This window comes from Chelon labrosus (assembly GCF_963514085.1).
Source record: "Chelon labrosus genome assembly, chromosome: 4".
NCBI lineage: Eukaryota > Metazoa > Chordata > Actinopteri > Mugiliformes > Mugilidae > Chelon > Chelon labrosus.
In genome coordinates, this window is record NC_140340.1 from 19,322,130 (window position 1) to 19,342,212 (window position 20,083).

Here is a 20,083-nt window from a genome sequence, read left to right on the forward strand (position 1 = left end):
GCAGACGTTGGATTGGCATGGCTGTGTGCAGCTCAGCACTGCAATCAACATCCACCCGAGGCTCCTGCCTGGACTTCTGGATTCTCTCTCAGACAGCCTCGACACGGTGCCGGACAGCGTAGCGTTGAGCCGTGCTGTGTTTCCACAGCATGTTGCAGGGCATTGGGAGATAGAGAGGGAATAATAACAAGGGAGGGGGGACAAGCTTACCACACACATGAGCGATGTACCGTGAGCTTCTCTCTCTCTCTTTTCAGACCGTCAGGCTTTTCTACACAGAGACCACGGACTAATGGAGGGATGCAACGATGTCATTCTTTGCTTGTCATGCTTGAATCACAGCTTCATATATCCTTTTGTGTCAGAGACCTTCTCGTCTTTGTCTGTCACTGCCGCCAGATCAACAGTGTGGTAGTCTGGCGGACAGAGCCTCCTCCTCAACCCCCCTCTCCCTTGTCTGTGCCCCCGAATTCTCTTCACTTCCAGCTCGCTCGTGTCTGTTTACCTCATTTAAGCTACCCTCCCCTCTCTGTTAAGCTCAGTCTTTCCTCCTCTCCTGCTACCTACTGCTTACTATCCCCCTCTCTTTGCTCATTCAGAGCATTCAGGCTGCTATTCTATCTAAGCAGCTTGCTATATGATCTCCTGGAAAACTGTTTTCGCTGCTGCCCTTCCAGATATCCATCTCCATAACGACAGGATGTTCCTCCAGGAGGATTGATCCCCTCCACCCCCTTCATTCACCCCCTCCCCTCCCTCTGCCCTCTGACCCTCACCCGCCTGGTTTTGACTCCCACCCTCCCCCTCCTGTTTGTCCTTACCTCAAGCCTCTTTCTCCCCTAACTCATTCCACCCCCTTGACCATGTTGCCATGTGTCTGCTGGCTTCAGCTTATCCTCATCTTGCTGTCCTGTGTCATATGGACCCGGGGGGAAAATTGCCCAACAACCTGCTTGTGCCCAGATCCTCACACTGTAGACTGCAGCGGCCGTGGGTTGACCCGTCTACCCAATGAGATCCCCTTGGATGTGCGCAGGCTTTTGCTGGCTGACAACTGGATACCCCGCATCCCTTCGGACTTCCTGGTTCTGTACAGTGACTTAGTCTACTTGGACCTCCGGAACAACTCCCTGTCCCACATAGAACCAGGAACCCTCAGCACCTCTTCCAGGTTAGTCTTCCTGGACCTGGGCAGCAACAATCTGACTGAAATCCCCAAGGGGACTTTCGGGGAGTCCCGGAGCCTGATCAAACTACGACTGGGAAACAATCCATATCTGAGCATGGTGAACGAGGATGCTTTCCTGGGCCTCACCTCTCTGAGAGAACTCGAACTGGAGCGTAATGCACTGTCCACCCTAAAGGTGGGGGCACTGAGTCAGTTGCCCTCCCTGCGGGTGGTGAGACTAGAAGGCAACCCTTGGGTGTGCAATTGCAATTTTGCCAGCCTGTTCACATGGCTGATGGAGAACAGTCACAAGCTTCCAAATGGTAAGTAACAAGAACCATCTTCTCCCCCTGGGCTTAACCCAAATAAAGCATATCTAAGTACATTAAGTATTATGGCAAATCAATCGCCATAACACTTCACTGGTCTATTTTTTGTTTTCCCTGTAGGAGAGGAAACCCCCTCCCTCTCCCTTGTTCTAATTTTGTCCGTTTCTTTCTCCACCCACATAGCTTATAATGTGTGAGTGTGTAAAATGAGACAATAACACTTGTGTTGAAAGTGAAAAGTACAAGGATGCTTTATTTATCAATTCAAAATATGACAAAAGACTCAAAATGCAACATCCAATATGGAAAGAGAATTCAAGAATTTGACTTTCATTTCTTCTGGTTCCACATTTGCATGCTAACCATGCATTGACCTCCATCCTGTGCTAGTACTTACCATTTGGTGTAATTCAGCAACACTGCCTTTGTCCTTTTCCTACACCACCAATGGAAATCTAGCCCTTTCTGCGGTTCCCGTGTTTATTGCTCTATCCATGTGAATTTTTAGACTCACACTACACACTCCGTCTACCACTGTGATTTAGCCTGGAGGGCTGAGTTAGATAACAGGGCTGAAGTTTTGGTGGGTTTGCCAGGCGATCTCAATGTGTGCATGCTTATCTGAGGAACAAAACAAGACAAAGGGGGTCAACGTGTCCCTTTAGAGGCATTATACTGTGGGTAAGGATCTGCTTACACGGAGTGGATAGGTTTCAACAGTCAAAGGTAATGGATTCTAAAGGAAGGTTGCAAGATGTATCCCAGATAAAAGAGAAAGCACTGAAATTGGTTCGGACCTGCATTAATATCATTTGGTTTAGTATACACAGTATCTCGAACACTTGTCGGTAGCTACTTTTTCTTAGATAAATATCAGCATAAATATGTTTTGCTCACATCGACTGAAAAATGCTCTCACTGAAGGTCAAAGACACGCATGTTTACTATTAACGTCCTCACAAAGGACACAGACAGCAGTTATCTCATAAGAGCGGGATGGTGCACAGAAGCAAAAATAAACAGATCTGACAGTTCGGCCGCACATGACTTGCATCTGGGGCTGTTATCATATTTAGATCAGAGTCTTTTGTTCTGGATCTGTTCTGCAAATTTTTGCTTGAATGGAGCTTGGTTTAGAAATGGTAATGTTCAGGTATGGGATGTACAAAGATGTATAGTTGTGTCACTGTGCAGGATTAATTAGGCTGTGAAATGTTGACCTATATATGCACAGCTAAGAACAACCATGAAAATGTCAGACATACAGATACCATAATATGTCATATTGTTATTAGGCTATATATTATATGAAGGCATTTTCTTGTTGTGAGATACAATTAAAATCTAATAGAGAGCTGACTTGCAGAAGCTTGAACCTTCTCCAAAACAGTTTGCTGTTGCAAACTGCTGACAACACAAAAGCACACTCCTTTTATACATTTAGGCCACACTGTACCATGCGTTTGATCCTGCTCTCGCTTTCTCTTCCGTTCTTTTTTTCATTCGCCCCAAATTCAGACAAGTTTGGGCCTGTGAGGAAGTTGATAAACTGGCAGGAATACCTAACTCCCTCAAGCAAGAGACTGCAAATGCATTAATCACAGGTTCTAAGTGTTGTCAACTCCCAGGCATAATGGATTGCATTAGCAGCGCTGGCCAGACAGACATCTACAACAGAGAAGAAGCCAAGGGCCTAGCCAAGCTGCATGGCTGCCAACTGGCCCTGGAGTATACACACTCTGAAATTGAGTTAGTAATGCGTATCTCACCTCATATGTCGCTCTTACATCCCCATCAGTGAGTGTTTGGTTTATGACCCAAGAGATAAGTCCATGTGGTTCGACCAAACACACAAAACACACACAAAAAGGCTGGATGACAAATATCATGTCAGTATATAATAATTAATAATTATTTTTCATTATTTTTGGTCTCTGCTAAGATTCAGATTTAGATTCAGAAAACTTTATTTGTCACATGGTATATGCAGAAAGCATCACGTCAAAATGTCATAAATGTTTTAAACTTTCCAAACTGTCCATGGAGGATGTAAAAAAAAAATGATGCCTGGTCGCCGTGAAACACCGCCAAAAGTGTAACACAATTAGCAAATATTGTTTACAGTGGAATGTAATGCATATGTCTAACCGAACAAGTCTGAGAAACAGTTAGCAAAAACATTTACAGTAAGAATTCGTCTAGCATCATCTCTGTGGGAGGCAAAGCAGCAGGGAGGCTTATAGTGACTGGATTCACCAACACGGCTGGTTCGGACATGCCGCCATACTGCCAGGCCTAATTAACGTAATGACTGAGCTCTCGATCGCGGAAGAATGCAATGACCTATTCTCTGGGATGCTGTATTGGAAGTGGTTAGACAATAACAGATGGACACTCATTAGTGAATGAGTTTGACTTGACAAGCTTTTCAATATGTATCAGCACTAACAACTGCGTCAGCGTGGGCGTTCCGACTTAGTAGCTCATTCAGCGCAGAGAAAAATCAACTAGAGTCACAAATTACACTTTAAATTGTACTTTAGCGTCCTCTTTTCATACGTGTGGGGGTGTTTCATCAAGCAATAAGTCAGTCATGCACTTTCAAAAATTTGGGGAATTTTAAACCAAGAGCTTAAATGATATTGAAACATAAAGGTTAGAGCTATCACAGATGGTCTCTTCGACCCAGTTCTACACATGTCTAAAACGCACTGTTCTAAAAGACAGATTGGTTGCATTATTCAACCAGTTTTATCGAAGGTCACGGTGGTGAAACTGCAATACATGTCACGTGGTACTGTATTGATACAGCTAAGGAAACTATCTGCAAACTTTTATTACATCCCTGTGACAGCAATGTTTCCATAAACGCTTTAATACTAACGGCTCCCATTCGAAGGCTTCTGGTACCTTTTGGTGATGTCGGCACTACCACAATATAGTTTCGAGTCTTATTCTGCTCTAACCACGTCTAAAAGGGCTGCAACCACACCTGATAAGCCACGAGATGATTCGGAGACGACAGGGGAGACAAGTGAGACAGAACATACGGCTACAGTAAAAAAAAAAAAAACAACATGAGCAGTTAGAACAGCCTCAACAAACTTTAAGCACAAAACTTTAAAAGTGCAAAACGACTGCACGGACCTCCAGAAGCTATTCGGGAACTCTTGCACTACCCAAACAAAATCTCATTTTCCCATGAGCATTTGAGAGAGCAGAACATTTCTAGCACAATAAACTTTTGGGATTAGTGGGGCTTTGTACATGAGTGTGGAGTTTTACATTGCTGTTCTAAAATGCACAAAGAATGGCAATGAATAATGGAAAATGTAAAAAACACAAACTGTAAGTAAATGTAATAAATATTTAAAAAAAAAAATAGAAATTACTCTCGTGAAGAAAATCGTATAATGTTGCACAGCCAGAGCGGCTGAACAGAGTCCTGAGCTCATTTAAAAACTGTAAATAAAACGAAACCGTACGGCTATTGTAGAAGTCCTCCCAAGATATTTATGGCTTCCTCTGTGAAGACCTGCATAATGTAGCAGCTGCAGAGCCCATGCTGTAAACCCAATTCCCATTTCATTTTTCACTTCTTGATTTCCCATGCGATGTGAAGTTCACAATGCAGCACACTTTGCTGTTTGCATAACTTTGATTACTGCAGGTCAGAATGATGTGTGGTTCAAAGATGTTAAAACTTAACTCTTTTTTTGGGTGGGCTTATGTCTGCGTTTCGCCTCTTAGATGCAGCCCTGGAGACAAATGATTGTTATTGATCAGTACTGTGCATCCTTCTGTTTGTTTTTGGTACAGTTAAAAAGTTTTTTATCTACCAATCAGGTTCATGAATCTTTCAATGGAAGGATGAGTGTAAACATGATCCACTGCTGTCTCCAGTGCTCTTGGGTTAAGGATGAACAAAGGCCATCTATAATTCAGAGTGACACAGTTCTATGGCACATTGGCCAGGGTAATTGGAGCTAGAGCTGCCTACAGGGCAGGGCAGGCCAACTCTCATGGGAGACGGGAGATTGAAGCTGAGACCCATCATGGCGCTGCTATCAACACTAGCCATGACCTGAACAGTTTCACTACAAACTAGCAGTTCATATGACATGGTTGAAGTCAGAATTTTCCTTCACAGCCTGACGAATTGCTCCTTCGAGACCCGCTACCACGCAGCATAAACAGCTCTGAAAATATGATGCCGCTGACCGGCACGGCACAGCACACACGATGCCGCTCCGCTCTGCATGACATCGCCTCCTATCTTTCCTACCCATGGGTATGCGATGAGAAAATATCTGTTCCATTAACACAGGCTGACAGCTTGTTTTATCTTGGCCTAATTTAATGTTTATTTAAAGTTGGGTTGTGAGAGAGAAAGAGAGCGCTGGCAAGGGAGAGCTGAGAGTGAAAAGGTGGACAGAATTACAAAGTGTGATAGCATCAGCTGCTGCACGTACAGGAGCAGCGAGGGATAATCTGGCAGTGTCAGAAATAAAAGGTGAAAAGCCAAAAGCATTATTTCACTGGTAGCGTGCAGCATGATGGATATTTTCCAGTGTTCCTCTGTGCGGCCGACTGCAAAGCATAAATCACTAAAACCTGCACATTTAGCTGTTTTATCATGATGAATTACGACAGCACACAGACTGCTTTTGAATCTGATGAAAAATTGAAAAGAAATCTGCTTATACGTGCATTTTAATCATCTCTTGTATTTGGGAATTTGTGCTTTTGTGGTGAGACATTTTGAATATGCCCACGGTACAATGATGTTGGTGATTCTCCACACAGAAGGAATCCCCTTCTGAATGATTCACCCTCGCCCCCACTGTCACATGAATGCGTGTCATCTTGTGCATTCATTTCACACATTCTCCACTCTGTTCCTCTCTAGCCCTCACTCTTGCCCCTGCATGAATATGTCACTATTTTTCTTTCAGATTTCCTGCAGACTCTTTCATTTGATTGCAACGGAATAATCCTCCAATTCCTCTGCAATCATTTTTTTTTCTGTCCTGTTTAATAAAGCAGGAAGCAGTTTCGTGTCATTGTCTGCAACATTTCAGAGGAGTGCTCAGATACAAGTCATTTAGGGGCAAAGTCCTGAGTTTGCAGATGTACTATTGTGATAATCTTGCCTTAGCTGCCTTTAGTGCAGAGATCAATCTGGACAGACACTGTGGCGTTAAGAGAGGGAGGTGAAACAATCCTTCCATATCAGTCTGACACACCTAGGTAGATCAATCACGGCTGAGTAAGGAGATAGCCTGTCCTGTCGACGGGCTGTAATCCTGAATGTAATCCATCAACTGTCCTCGCCTGGAATGTAATGTGTGGGCCGATACACCTGGTGGTGTAAGGCCATGATTTGTGTTATATCATTTTACAGTAGTGGCATTGACATTGTCACTTGTTGGGGGTCATTTATGAACTCTGAAAATTGTACTGCGTCAGCACACATTTACAGCGCTAATAATGACTTCCTGTACAGGGTTCATTAAAAAATGGTCTGATATAATATAAGCCTATAGGAATACTCTTTTTTTCTCACAGTAACAAAGTAATATAAATAATTCAAATCCCATTTAAAGTTTTGGTGGATAGGTGCCCATTTCATAACGGATATTTTCCTCCAGGCAAGATATATGAAAGCATATTCTCACCCTGCATTTGAAATAATATATTTAATTGCGGGCATCAAATCACAAAGACTCCAGTCTGCAACTGCAGTTCTAGATACATCAATGCTAAACGGAATAATATTGAATAAATTAGGTATATATTAAGTTATATTAAATATTAAGGTTAGGTTTCACTTTTATTAAAAGTGAAATGGCACCCTCATCACAGTGGCCTGTGCCATGCGGTGAGCTCAAGCTCTCTTGGGGTTGTCTGGCTTTCACTGAGCCTAACATTGTCTGTCTCGGATACCCACTGTTACAAGACAGTTTTTCAACTGCCTCTGTTAACTCTGGGTTTACTAATTCAGCTATTATAATGGCCATGTAAAAGAGGAACAGCTATTTATGAGGACAGCTGATATGATATTACCAAAAATAGTGATACAAGATATGGTTACTCCAACAACAAAGAGGTTCCACTGGGTGAAATGTAAACAAGATGTAAAGATATAAGTAAAGAGTTAATTTGGTCAAATTAGAGCAATGGTCAGCACGGTGAGCAAACCATTACAAATATATGATGTACGGATTGATTCTTCTGCAAAAGCAGAAAGGATAGTAGAACTGATGAAAAACGAAAAAGCGTGTCTAATTAGGCCTGTCTGTGTTACAGTTTTACACTCATGGAAATATTTAACAGTGTTTGGATTATTTTTTTTTAGACGGCTTTGTTTTGTTAGCTGCACAAATAAATCAAAGTGAAAAAAACACGCTCTCTGTCCCAAATCCATGTTGAGAACATCTTGGTGTTATTAAAATGTATAATAGGAACTCACAGAAAGCCTGGAACAGCAAAATAAAATTACTGACCAATTACAATATCTTTTTACACCGATCAGGCATAACATTATGACCACCTTCCTAATATCGTGTAGGTCTCCCTTGTGCCTCTAAAACAGTTGTGACTCATCAGAGAATGGACATGGGCCTTCTGAGGGTGTCCTGTTGTATCTGGGAACAGAATGTTGTTAGTGGGGGTCTTTGGGTCCTATGGGTTGAGGGGAGGGACCTCTGTGGATCATCCCACAGATACTTGATGATCAGTTTGGGATCTAGTGAATTTGGAGGCCAGGTCAACACCTTGTGCTGTTTTCCATGTTTGTTGAGTTGTTCCTAAACCATTTTTGTGTGTGTGCCTGTATCAGGCCGCATCCTGTTGGGGATGGCAGCTATGCTAATAATTGCTATGGGCTGGGGGTGCCTAGGGTTGCCAACTCCCTGAAAAATAAATAAGGGACACCTCATTGGCAGGGCCAGCCGACTCGATTGCGTTCACCCTTCCCGGTGTGGTGAATTTTTTTAGCCCTATATGCGTGTGTGAAACGATTTTTTAACTATTTGATTCGAACCTGAATTGAACTAGATGTATATTTTTGAGTGATATGAACACATGGAAAACAATTTCAATTCAAAACAATTCAACAATTTATTTTTAATACAAGATTCGCAAATCACAGTAGGCTACCTCAACTAATGAAATGAGTCAGCTCATTGGTCACAGAGCAGGAGACTGCCCGTTACCGTAAATGTTCATATAAAGCGCCCTGTTGTTCATTAAATCCATTGACATTTTACACACTATTTTTGATTTTCACGGTAATACGGGACAACGTACGTTCCGTTTCGGCTCAATACGGGACGCGTACCTTGTAAATACGGGACGATTACGTTTTCCAAGGGACAGTTGACAACCCTAGGCGTGTCTGGTCTGGTCTGGTCTAGGTGGGTGGTACATGTCTAAGTAACATCCACGTGAATACAAAAGTTTCCCAGCAGAACACTGAATTGTCACAAGATGGTCAATGTTATTTACTTCTCCTGTTGGTAGTTTTAATGTTGCGGCTGATCGACGTAATTTTTAACATTGGTCACTTTATCGTCAAGATTTTTGTCCCTGTCAGGATCCTGTAGTTCCATGTCTCCTGTGATCTGATTGGTCAGTATGCGGCTGTTGACCGAGTTTGATTAGAGTTTATGGAGTTAACACAATACAGTCATTGAATTCACCATGTTGATGTACCCCGGTTAGAAGTGAGCTAGCCTCATTGTGCCAGAAAATGGTAAGTCCAGTTAGCTAGTTAACCACACTGCACTTCGTGGCCTCTGATTACACGTTCAAATTCTAAAACTGGAGCTTGTTTCAAGACAATTATTTTTTTTAGCAAGCTAACATTACCCTGCCGTTTTAATCCCGTTTGGCTGCTAGTTTATGCCAAGTCACAGCATAGCATGATGCATAGGCCTATAACTAATTTCTAACTGGCTAGAATAGTTAAAAGCAGCTGCAATTTTTTAAATAGATACATCTGAATTTATTTATCTAGCTAGCTACCTAGCGATGTTATGAAACAGTGGCTTGCAGCTATTCATTATAGTAGTTCTGCATTTGCCAGGCGTGTAGAGAATGGAACAACCTCTTTCTTAGATGTGGCTGTATTTTCAGGCATTGTTCCATGACAGTAGTGTAGTCACAGTGGATAAACAGAAACAGAAGTCTTCTAACTACTCATTTGTTTTACATGTAGGTTACATGAGGTGTTAACAAGTGAGGCATACCAACAAAGCTTAAAGACTTTACTTTTCACATGGACTTTACAGCAGTGCTAGCATTCTGGTAGTATTTTTATGGTCAGCAAAAAAGCTCATAGTCAACAGTTAACTGTGAAAATATCAAACTCAGGTTTCAGTTTGTGTAATCTATCTGTAATATGAGTCTGCATAACTAAAAGGCGGGGTATTCTCTGTCACAGACGGCCTGTAATGTTGTGAAACCATTACATGTTTGTTCCAGAAGATTTCCACTTTTGCCAAACAGCCCAGCTGTTCAGTAATTCCCCTGTTTGTCAGGCAGTGTAAGTCTGTGTTGTCTATTGTGTAATTTTATGCCTTAACTGCGGTGACATGGCCTCACTGGAAAGCCAAATGGTGTTGCAAACCGCATGTTTTGTTTTAAACACATTGCACATTTCTGTTGCGATAAATTAGCAGATATATAGATATTGTGGTATACATTCCAGAAACACAACGTGTATGGCATGCTTGGACAAAAGTAATGGTCTGTTATTGGTGTACATATGATATGCTTGTATATACATATGAAAATCGTCAAACAGAAATTGAAATTCTAGGAAAATGAAGCAAGCATTTGTGGTTGCTGTCCACCACTGGCCTTTTCGCTGGATCTGTTTTGATAAATGTGATAATGCTGTAACTCCTGCAGGGGCCATGTGTTCACTGGGATAATTTTAGTCTCAGATGTTATTAAGCATCTAGAACAGACAGGACCAGACCGAGCCTCACAAGGCAACGGCTAAGTCTCTGAGGTGATGAGTTATTTGACGTGCGGTATGTGCATTGCAAATACAAATCTGATCCATTTATCTCAGACACAAACAAAAATGACAGGGTCTCCAGTATATTGGATTTTCAGCTTTGTTTCAAGTTTAAGTAGCGTTGCATGGGGCAGTGACATAAAAGGTGAATTTACAATCAAACTGCTTTTGAACAGTAACTTACAAAAAGGTCTGTTTATGCTTTATTAAACAGATATTATTATTGCATATTTCTAACATTTCTCTGAAACGTATGTTTAGTCATTTAACAGCCCAGTTCAGACATTTATTGGAGAGATTTATTTTGTCCAAAATCAAGCTAAAATGCAACATTGGTGATTAAAAAAAATCTAATTTCACAACCTTACATATTCTGAGAGAATGTCAGCCTCGGCTTCTGTAGAAAACCTTAAGTCCATCGCTTTAATTCACAAAAATACGAGGCGAGAAGTTAGAAATGTTAAAAAGAACAACAACCCTCTTCCAGAGGTCCAGCTGAGACAAGCTGCAATTTGGAAACATCAAAGTGTGAGCCATGTGGCTAGTTATGCAATGCAGTTCTTAGAACATTGGATTTTTTTTTAAAGCACAAAACCTCAACAAAACATTTTCAGATCATATTTGTCAGCGAGGGATTAACAATCTCTAAATGCATTGTGTGCTTTGTAAAGCCAGCAGATCAAAAAGGCCTTTTCAGCAGGCTTGCATGTCACTCCAGACGAGCTGAATGAGACGTTTTCTTCCTCACATGCAGTGGAGTATGAATTAGTTTTGACCTCTGATTTCAAGCATACGGTAGACATGTCTTGGAATTAATCATGCCAGGAACTGTTGTGCTTGGAACAGGATGGCTGGTATTGGCTCCTTGTCAGTTTGGATCATCTTTCTTTTTGCTGGGTTTGCTTGTGACTCACTGACTCAAGGTTGTTTGAGTTTTCTGCAGAACTTGTCTACTATGCACTTCTTTGGTCGTTCTTGCAAGCCTGGCTATTGTCTGCGTTTATTGGGGGAAATGCACAGCCCCAGAAAAGAGGCAAAAATATGCATCACAAGTTACATACATCAGTGATATGATTATTGTAGTACTGTAGATAATATTCTTGTCTGTTACTTTGGCAACAAATCCCCTAAAAAGACAACATTTTGCATGTGTAACCGAATTTTGGCTAATTTATCTGTTCCCACGACATCCATAATTGTCCAGAAACTATGATAAAGATATTAATAAAACAGCTGCACTAGCTGCTGGTATTAAATGTAAGTTTTGCAAAACATTTTCTGAGCGACGTCTGCATGCATATTGCCACTGAAAAATACTCAATAGTTTCTTGTGGAGGCTTTCAGGTCACACAGAATGCAACCAGAGATGTAAGTCCACAGTATAGGCAAATTCGTTTCAAAGACTCAAACAACGTGACAAGTGGATTTAAAACAACAATAAGAAATCAAGCGTCTCTGTCCTTCTGTCCTGTAATTCTGGCTGCGTAATCTCTTTTGTTCTCTACTAACTGAATGGTAGACGAAATGTGAGAATCTGTATCGTAAGCGATTAAGGGATCGCTGTTACTACGGTTTATCAAGCTCCTAAAGAGTTCAATTACAAACCTAATTAATACTGTAGCAAGTCAGTCGGCGATTCAGGGAAACCAGTTCCATGCCATCAGTAATTTCCCTGATTTTTTTTCCACTGCCATTTAAAACTCTTAAATGCCATTTATACATTTACAACAAGATTTACATGTTACAAAATCACATTATTTCATTGTTACTTTAGTTTACAGTATAGTTTTATAATACACATTGCTGTAACATTAATAATAATAGAAAATGTGAATCTGGTTCAAAATTAAGGTCATTTATTGCATGATCACAACTGCAGACAATCATATAAGAGGCTATTCTGTTGTGATAAAGCATGCTGCCGATAGTGCTGACTCTTGAGCATAGACCCAGAACAGAGAAGTGTGTGAATTTGCATGTACAGTATCAGTATCAGAAAGTAACCACCCACATTGCAAGGCTTCATCTCAACCCACCTGTAAGCTAACACTGCATCAATATGTCTACTTTTTCATATTACCAATATGAACTTGCTTGCTGATACAATATTTTGCCTGGCAGGTGTGAGACATGATGCCTCGGCACAGCACAGCAAGTGTCTAACCAGTAGTGGTATCAAATTAAATGAACTCCAAGGTTGACAAGTGTGTCAGTAAAATAATATTGGCTCTGTGCAAATGTGAAGGTGGAGATCATTTTCAGTGGTAGGATCAGTGGCCAGTCTTCAGCATGTTTAAACTGACCCTGATGACCCAGTGTTGATCTCATTTGTAATCATGAGTTGGAAGAGGAGACTCACCACAGGACTTGTATCCTTGAAATCCAATAAGCCACTGCCCCTGGCCTTTTCCATTTAAATAATGTCCGAACAAAAATCTACGAGAGAGTGACTGAGACCCAGCAGAGGGCCGCACTCGCCGATTTATCATGCCTTCATCTTGAAATGAATGATGTTAAATGGATGTTTATTTTGTTCTCTGTGCCATTTATGAGGAAGACACAGACATTAGTCTTATCCAAAGCTAAAACAAAGGCAGCAGGACTTTCTTTTAGCTTTGTTTTTGGATATACCATGACCTGGATGACTGCAAAATCTTCACACAGTCAGACACAAAAAAACCAGGCACGCACCCAGGGCTACGTCCACTGCAGTACAAGACAATAAGACAAAAATAAAGCTTCTCTCACAGTACACAAGTATACAGTATTACCCTGCGTCACAGTATTTCAGCTGTATTCCAAGAGTGAACCTACAGTCATGCTGTGGGTGGGTGTACTGTATACTCAGTGCAACTTCAGCTCATAAGTCTTGATCGACCCTACAGTTATTAAATCAACTCCCGCTCTTTGGAAGAAAGTGCATTACCCTGCTGAATTGATTCACTATCAGAGTTAAAATGCTCCATACAAACACAGCACTCTACTTTTCCCTGATCATGTTTACTCCTATGAGCAGGTGTGGGCTGCATGATCTGTGGATCTCAAGGGCAAATGTGCATCACCGTTCATTTTAAACCTTTGGGGAATCTGTGAAACAGTTGTTGCAGCATGTATACTGCTCAGTGTTAAGACGTAGCTTTCCCGTCTGTTGTTCCTCTGTATGATGTCATTTCTGAAAGGCTGCCATGTGAATAAATCTGTCTAGAAATCCATATTTATAACATTATTCACTGCAGCGTAGGTTCAGCATGACAAATGAATTTGTCCAATCTTATTTCCTTGATTCAGGCGTGGACGGCATGGAGTGCTCCCTCCCTATGGATGGCAGACGTGTATCCCTGAGCCAGCTCTCGAAGGACAGCTTCCGTGAATGCCAGGCCACCCTGACTCTAACAGACCTACTCATCATCATTTTCTCTGGCATCTCAGTGTCTGTGGTGGCCATCATGACCAGCTTCTTCCTGGCTTCAACTGTTCATTGCTTCCAGCGCTGGAGCAAAGGCACCAAGGGGGACGAGGAGGAGAGTGAGGAGTGAGAAGGATTTACTTTGAAGGGCCTGTGTGGGTTCATGGTACCTCAAACAATGAGAGGACACTGAAGGCAGGTCCAGGACTACCGGTAGGATCTTGCCTTGGTTACGGTTGCAGTTGTATTCTTTGCACATGGACATCACAAATATGGTAATAAAAGACGTTCCCAAGGAAGGAGTCCCGTTAAAGGTTAGTGAGGGTGCTGCTCCACTCGCAAAATGCTGTTATATTTTTGGCTGTGAGAGCCTGCGGCCATCATTTATGGCCACTGAGTCGTGGCTCAATGTTGTTGGCATTCACAAATATACCGAGGCCAGCAGCTTTGTAATAGAAAAACAAACAAAACAAAAAAAAAAAAAAAGAGGTGTCGCGTTTAGTCTTAGAAAAACCAAAAACCTACTGACATCTACTCATGTTGGACATTGGACTCTGGAATCTGAAAATCCTGTAAAGTGACATCAGAGTTAGTGTTGACCTATTGGATGACTTTCATTGAAGCTTTATGTGTGTAGGGCAAAATGCTTAATGTTGATCCCATCAAAAAAAGGATGTCATACCAGTCAATGACCTCAGTATTTAACTGCCTGTAAAATGATATGCCCGCATATCCTGCCATTTACAGTGTCTCCTTTAGACAGCCTCACGTACTAACATTAAAACATTGTTCACAAGCACTGAAGAAGGCAAATACTGTTGCTCCTTCTGCGTGGTCAATTAGGCAATAGCAAGGATGTCAATTGAACAAGAAGGATTTGAATAATGATGCACTGCAGGCAGGAGGAGTTTCCATCGGGTCTACACATTCTTTCAGCAGTATAATCATCATATAATCACAAATTTATGTAGAAAAGAAAATCACGTACAGTGAAACAAACATAGAAGAGGATACACTGTATGTTCCTTAGATTGATAACTGTGAACTGTCTAGAAGGAAATTTATAACACTATAATCTTGAAAATTATGGCAACTACAATGTTAAACTAGAATCTGTGTAGAATTTATTGTGTCAAATAATGCACTTTAAACGGTGAACCTAATTTTGGCAAGCCCCTAATTACATCGTGTAGACTGATACTGTCCTCATCTGCCAAAGATTAGGTTTAGGTGGAGGAGAGATAAGGACTTTGTTGTAGAGGCTGTGTTGCGTATTGATATAGGAATAGCTCCAAAATAGAAGCCAAATCACACTCTGTATACAAACGTTGTACTCGAATAGTTACGCTCTCCAAAGATTTAAATTTTCTTCTGGTCTGACTGAAGCATCTGTCTTACTTGGCTTCATACATGGCAGTCTTTAGCCTTTAACAGAAAGGTCACTTCAGAAATAGTTATTTACTGCATGAGGGCGGCAAGCAAGCTTCTGGAGGAATGAATAAGATGTGTTTTATTGTCTTTAAGATGTCCGTCAGATTATTATTGTCCTTCATATGTTGTGGTAAAGCTGCTGATTGGATATCCGGAAAAAGTCTCATAACAAAACGAACTGAGTCAACTGTATACTGCATTTAAACGAGGGTACAGTATGTTCTAAATTTAATAAAACAGTGCCCTGGATATTATGGGTGCCTGTTATTCACCTTCTGTGTATTTAAATCCTCCATGATTAGGATTTTGGGTGCACAAAACTGGACTTTTTGTTCCCTCCCTCCAATGTTAAGGTATATTTCCTTTCTTCTCACATTCTTGTAAGGCATGAATAATTCAGCAAAATTGAGATATGAAGCAGAAAGAATGTCAAGCCTCTAAATGCAAACAAGCTGAGGACAGAAAAAGAGCCATGAGCAAATAGAGCCATCGCCTCTGTGTGGTTAACAAAAGATATAAAGGAATTCCAAATGCCTCTGTCTCTGTAGAACAAGTCATAACCCCCAATGTGCAGCATTCTCAAGCACATTTTGCAGAAATGACAAAACATAAATGTGGCCTTATTTGTTTTGTTGTTTTTCATTTATCCAGGCATCAATAAAAGCACAAAACATTCATAGGAAGCTAATATCATCTTAGTAGACTCTTTTAAAGGATGTGTCACATCATAATGTGCGTTGGTACCAGCCTGTATTGTTGCAGTATGTGTTCATTAATGTGCGTTGTCATGAACATGGTGTAATATTTCTACTAAATGGAGGTTGTGTATTTGCCACCATTTAAATCATGTGGGTCACTTTGAAAACAGATGCCCATTGGAAATTAATATAAACTGACCTTTCACTCAAGCCCTCCTCTGAACTGCCCAGTCATATATTTGTGGCTGCATCAGCAGGGCTGTCAAGCTTTGAATTTCTCCATATGCTTCCACATGCTCTCAAACATAAGCAACAGTGAATATCCCAATAGTTCGGAAGATGCTGTCTTTTTCACAAACCTAAAACACTAAACATGTAAGGAACAGATTATATTTCATCTGGTCTAACTTGAGCTGTTAATGTTAGCATGTATGCTAACTAGACTACTACTAATACACAAATACGAATCACTCTGAATCCTCTTTTGTGTGTGTTTTCACATTCCAAGTGGTATTTGAAGAGGCAAGATGTCTATACAGACTCCATATGTACATACAGGTTGGACTCATGAAACCTGTCCCATTTTAAATTGTTTAGCTCGTGATGGACCCTACCTGGGTAAAAAGCAACTTTAAAGGACACGTTCTGCCAGAGCAAATGAAACAGAAGCTCTCAGTTTCCAGTTTAGGTTCATACCTGTTCAGGTTCATCACAACATTGGGAGCCAGGATGTACCAGAATTTAGAGTAATGATAGCACCCTATCATCCTGGTTTTGCAGAAGCTAACATTTTAGCAACTGCAGCCAAATAGCTACTATTCCTGCCAATTTGATACTTTTTCTCGGATCCTTTTCTCCAGTAAAAGTGAAACCTACTGTTCGGACAGTAAATCATAGCATATCTAGATGGGTTTTTCTACAGTAAGCATCCCCCACTATGGAATGAATTATTTTATCTTAAAACAGTTCATTATATTTGTAATACAGTCCAATCATACTGGGGCTAACGTACTAGTCTTATCTTGTACATGCATTAGTTTAAGAAAACACAGACTCTATGCCAGTCTTTTAGCATATCCTCACTGTTACCTGCAGCACAAGTATGAAAGCTTGACAGGCTTACCAGCTGACGGCAGGACTTAGTGAAACGGTCAAATTTTGACGTCATTCTAAAGCTGCATCCTATTCAGAGCCGAAGAAAAACTAAAAGCTGACAAACTGGTATTTTTTTGGCTTGCGATGAGACATCACACAATTGAAATGTCAGCAATTAAGTGCAGCTAAAAATACTTAGTTTCTTTTAAACTGGAGGTTTGGAGGCATTCCAAGTTTGACTGACGTTCCACTGAAGGCAGCTGGAGAATCTCAACTTCCGTGTTGTTTGGGATGTAGCATAAGTATCGCCACTGAATTTCATATTTGAAGCCTGATACTCACATTTCCTATGCCAGTTTGGTCACAATGCAACATTGCTCATAACCAGAGTGAGGGAGCCCACAGTATAAAGTTCAAATGGAGAGTTCGGAGGGGACATTTGAAAATGGTGACAGTATAAAAAAAATGTTACCAGTTGTTAACATGTGAGGAGTGGATTCTCATATTCAGAACACAAATAGAAACATTTCATTGCTATCTGAAGGCACAGACCTAAGTCAGTGAGTCAGAGGGAGAGTTTTTATACATATTATAATTTCCAACTACTGTGTAGTTACTGTAAATTAACAGATTATTATGTTAGCTTAGTTGTTATCTTGAAGCATACGTTAGCATGATAATTTCCTTTCTCTTTCTCCTTTTATTAATTAACAATATCAGCACATTAGAGCATGCACTGTTGAGTTATCTACAGTATAAAGTTCAGAATCATGTCTATTTTTCTATTACACCTTTCAGAATGAAGTATTTATTTACACTGTCGGTCCCCAAAATCATTTTCTGGCATTGCGCACCCTGGAAAGCAGTGATGTCTGCTTTCGTATTTGTTTTTTTTTTCTTGATATTGCTTAAAATACCAAAATCCATGTTATGTTTTGTCAGATAAATGTCAGGATGGCTCAAATCTAAATTAAGTGACGGAAGAGAGTGTGATGACGTTGTTGCTGCTGAATGCGTTTCCAAATGTTCAACAGACGCTGTCAAGCAGACCATATGTGTAGCTGTATATTGATGTTTGGTAAAAAAAAAGAATAAAATCCCTTTTTTTCTGTCCTGCGGACTGTATTTGTAAATAAATTCCAGAGTAATAATACTGATTGTGAAGCAGGATTTGTCATTTACTAATAAAATGTGCTTATAATGCGCTTACGTGTGTGACCCAGAATGACTTGAATGGGGGACGTAACACACTTTACGAATCTGTTCTGGAAGCACACTTAAACAGAGAGTATTTAAAAACTTTTTTTTATATATTTATATATTCAGTGCAAATGTGTTAGACTTCTTTAATTGCCTTAAGAATATGAGAGTTTAATTTATTTTTTTTTTGCTGCCTTGAAAACAGAAAATGTGTTAAGATTGGAGATGTGATTCTTAGCGCAGCATTACCTCCTGCAGGGTGTTAATAATGACTCTAATAATTGTGAATCTCTTCCTCTCATTTCCTGGAGTTGACAGATTTTGTCTTGTCACAGCAGCAAATGAGTTAGGCTCATCTGTAAACACAGTACAGTGTGTTATTTCACGCAGCACTCTTATCACACTGCAGGTATGCAAATGGATGCACTATTTTTGGAAAGGGTGTTAGAGAAATTACAGACTTAGGGGAGGAAAAAAAAAAACAAACAGATTCCATCCGCTTGCATAACAAGCATCCAGCGTGAACGGTCTCTTTCATTCAGAGCCGCGTGCATTCAGCCAATTGCGCAATGTGATGAAAGGATAATCAAGTCAGAACAAACTGAATTGACATGTAATGCAATTTGATTACAGCAACACTTTTTTTCCTGCTTGGGGTCCAGTGTCTGTTGCGGTTCACCAAGGAGTTACTTCTTTAGATGACATGTTTGTTTCTTTCCTCGTCCACCAGGCAAACGATTCTTTTCTCCACATTGTTCTTGGCATGTGCCATTGTCATGTCCTTGTTGTTAGAATATCTGCAGCAGTCCAGCATTAGAGTATCCTTTTCTAAAGTAGTCAGAAAATGACAGGATTAATACAAACCTCATCCTCAGGCCATGTGATGCAGGCTTGACAGGAGACGGCACGATGATGAGATGAATGAGCTAAGAATCATTCATTGTGATTCAAAACAGGAATTACTACACTGGATGGCGAATAGCAGGCAAGAGAGACTCGCACATAGTACGTTCATGCGCAGCTGAAAAGAGGTCTGCGAGGCTGCTGGTCGTGATGAGGATTCTCCTGCAACCATTTACCTCATTTGGTTGTCATGACTACACAGCCGGAGGCCCGAGCACTTGGACGCCGAGGCGGCAACAGGGAGAGGGAGGGATGCTGGGAAGCATGGCCCTCAGTGTGACTTCCTCGCCTCCCTTTCCATGCATCAACTAACTGGACCTGGCATTTTAAAATAAAAAAATAAAAAATGTCCAGAGCAGCAAGGTCTTGTGAACCAGTCCTTGACTTTCACATCCAACGGCCCCCTTTGATTCGCCTGCAAACGGAACAGCGATTGATGCAGATGAACACTGCATTGCATCATCATCTGGAGTATGTTACTGCCATAAAATGCTATCAAACTGATCATTTTAAAGAGAATACCTGGCAAAGAATTACATCTACAAACATTTACAATATACACAGTATAAGGGGAATAAACTAGTACTAATACTTTGCAATACTATACTGTGTGACCGAGAAGGTAATAAATAATGGAAGTGAATGGAATGAATTGTGTTTTGGAAAAGAAACCATTTGTGTATTTATTTATTTATTTAATTACCGACCGTCTCTCGTTACTGCCTGCTCCTGGCCTACAAAGACAGGAAGCAAGCAGGACACAGCGGAGTGTAAGCCAACCCTCAAAGAGGAAGCTTTGAATGAATAATGGCCTGCCGACTTACT

At 40.8% G+C, this 20,083-nt stretch overlaps 1 protein-coding gene across 1 annotated transcript; it reads left to right on the plus strand.

Moving 5' to 3' along the window:
• Nucleotides 1-863: 863 nt before the first annotated feature.
• Nucleotides 864-17,708, plus strand: lrrc38b (leucine rich repeat containing 38b; the record flags this gene model as incomplete). Its single annotated transcript, XM_084542577.1, has 2 exons — nt 864-1,491; nt 13,814-17,708. 2 exons carry the CDS (start codon nt 864-866, stop codon nt 14,059-14,061), a joined length of 876 nt encoding a protein of 291 aa, XP_084398703.1. The 3' UTR covers nt 14,062-17,708.
• Nucleotides 17,709-20,083: the final 2,375 nt, after the last annotated feature.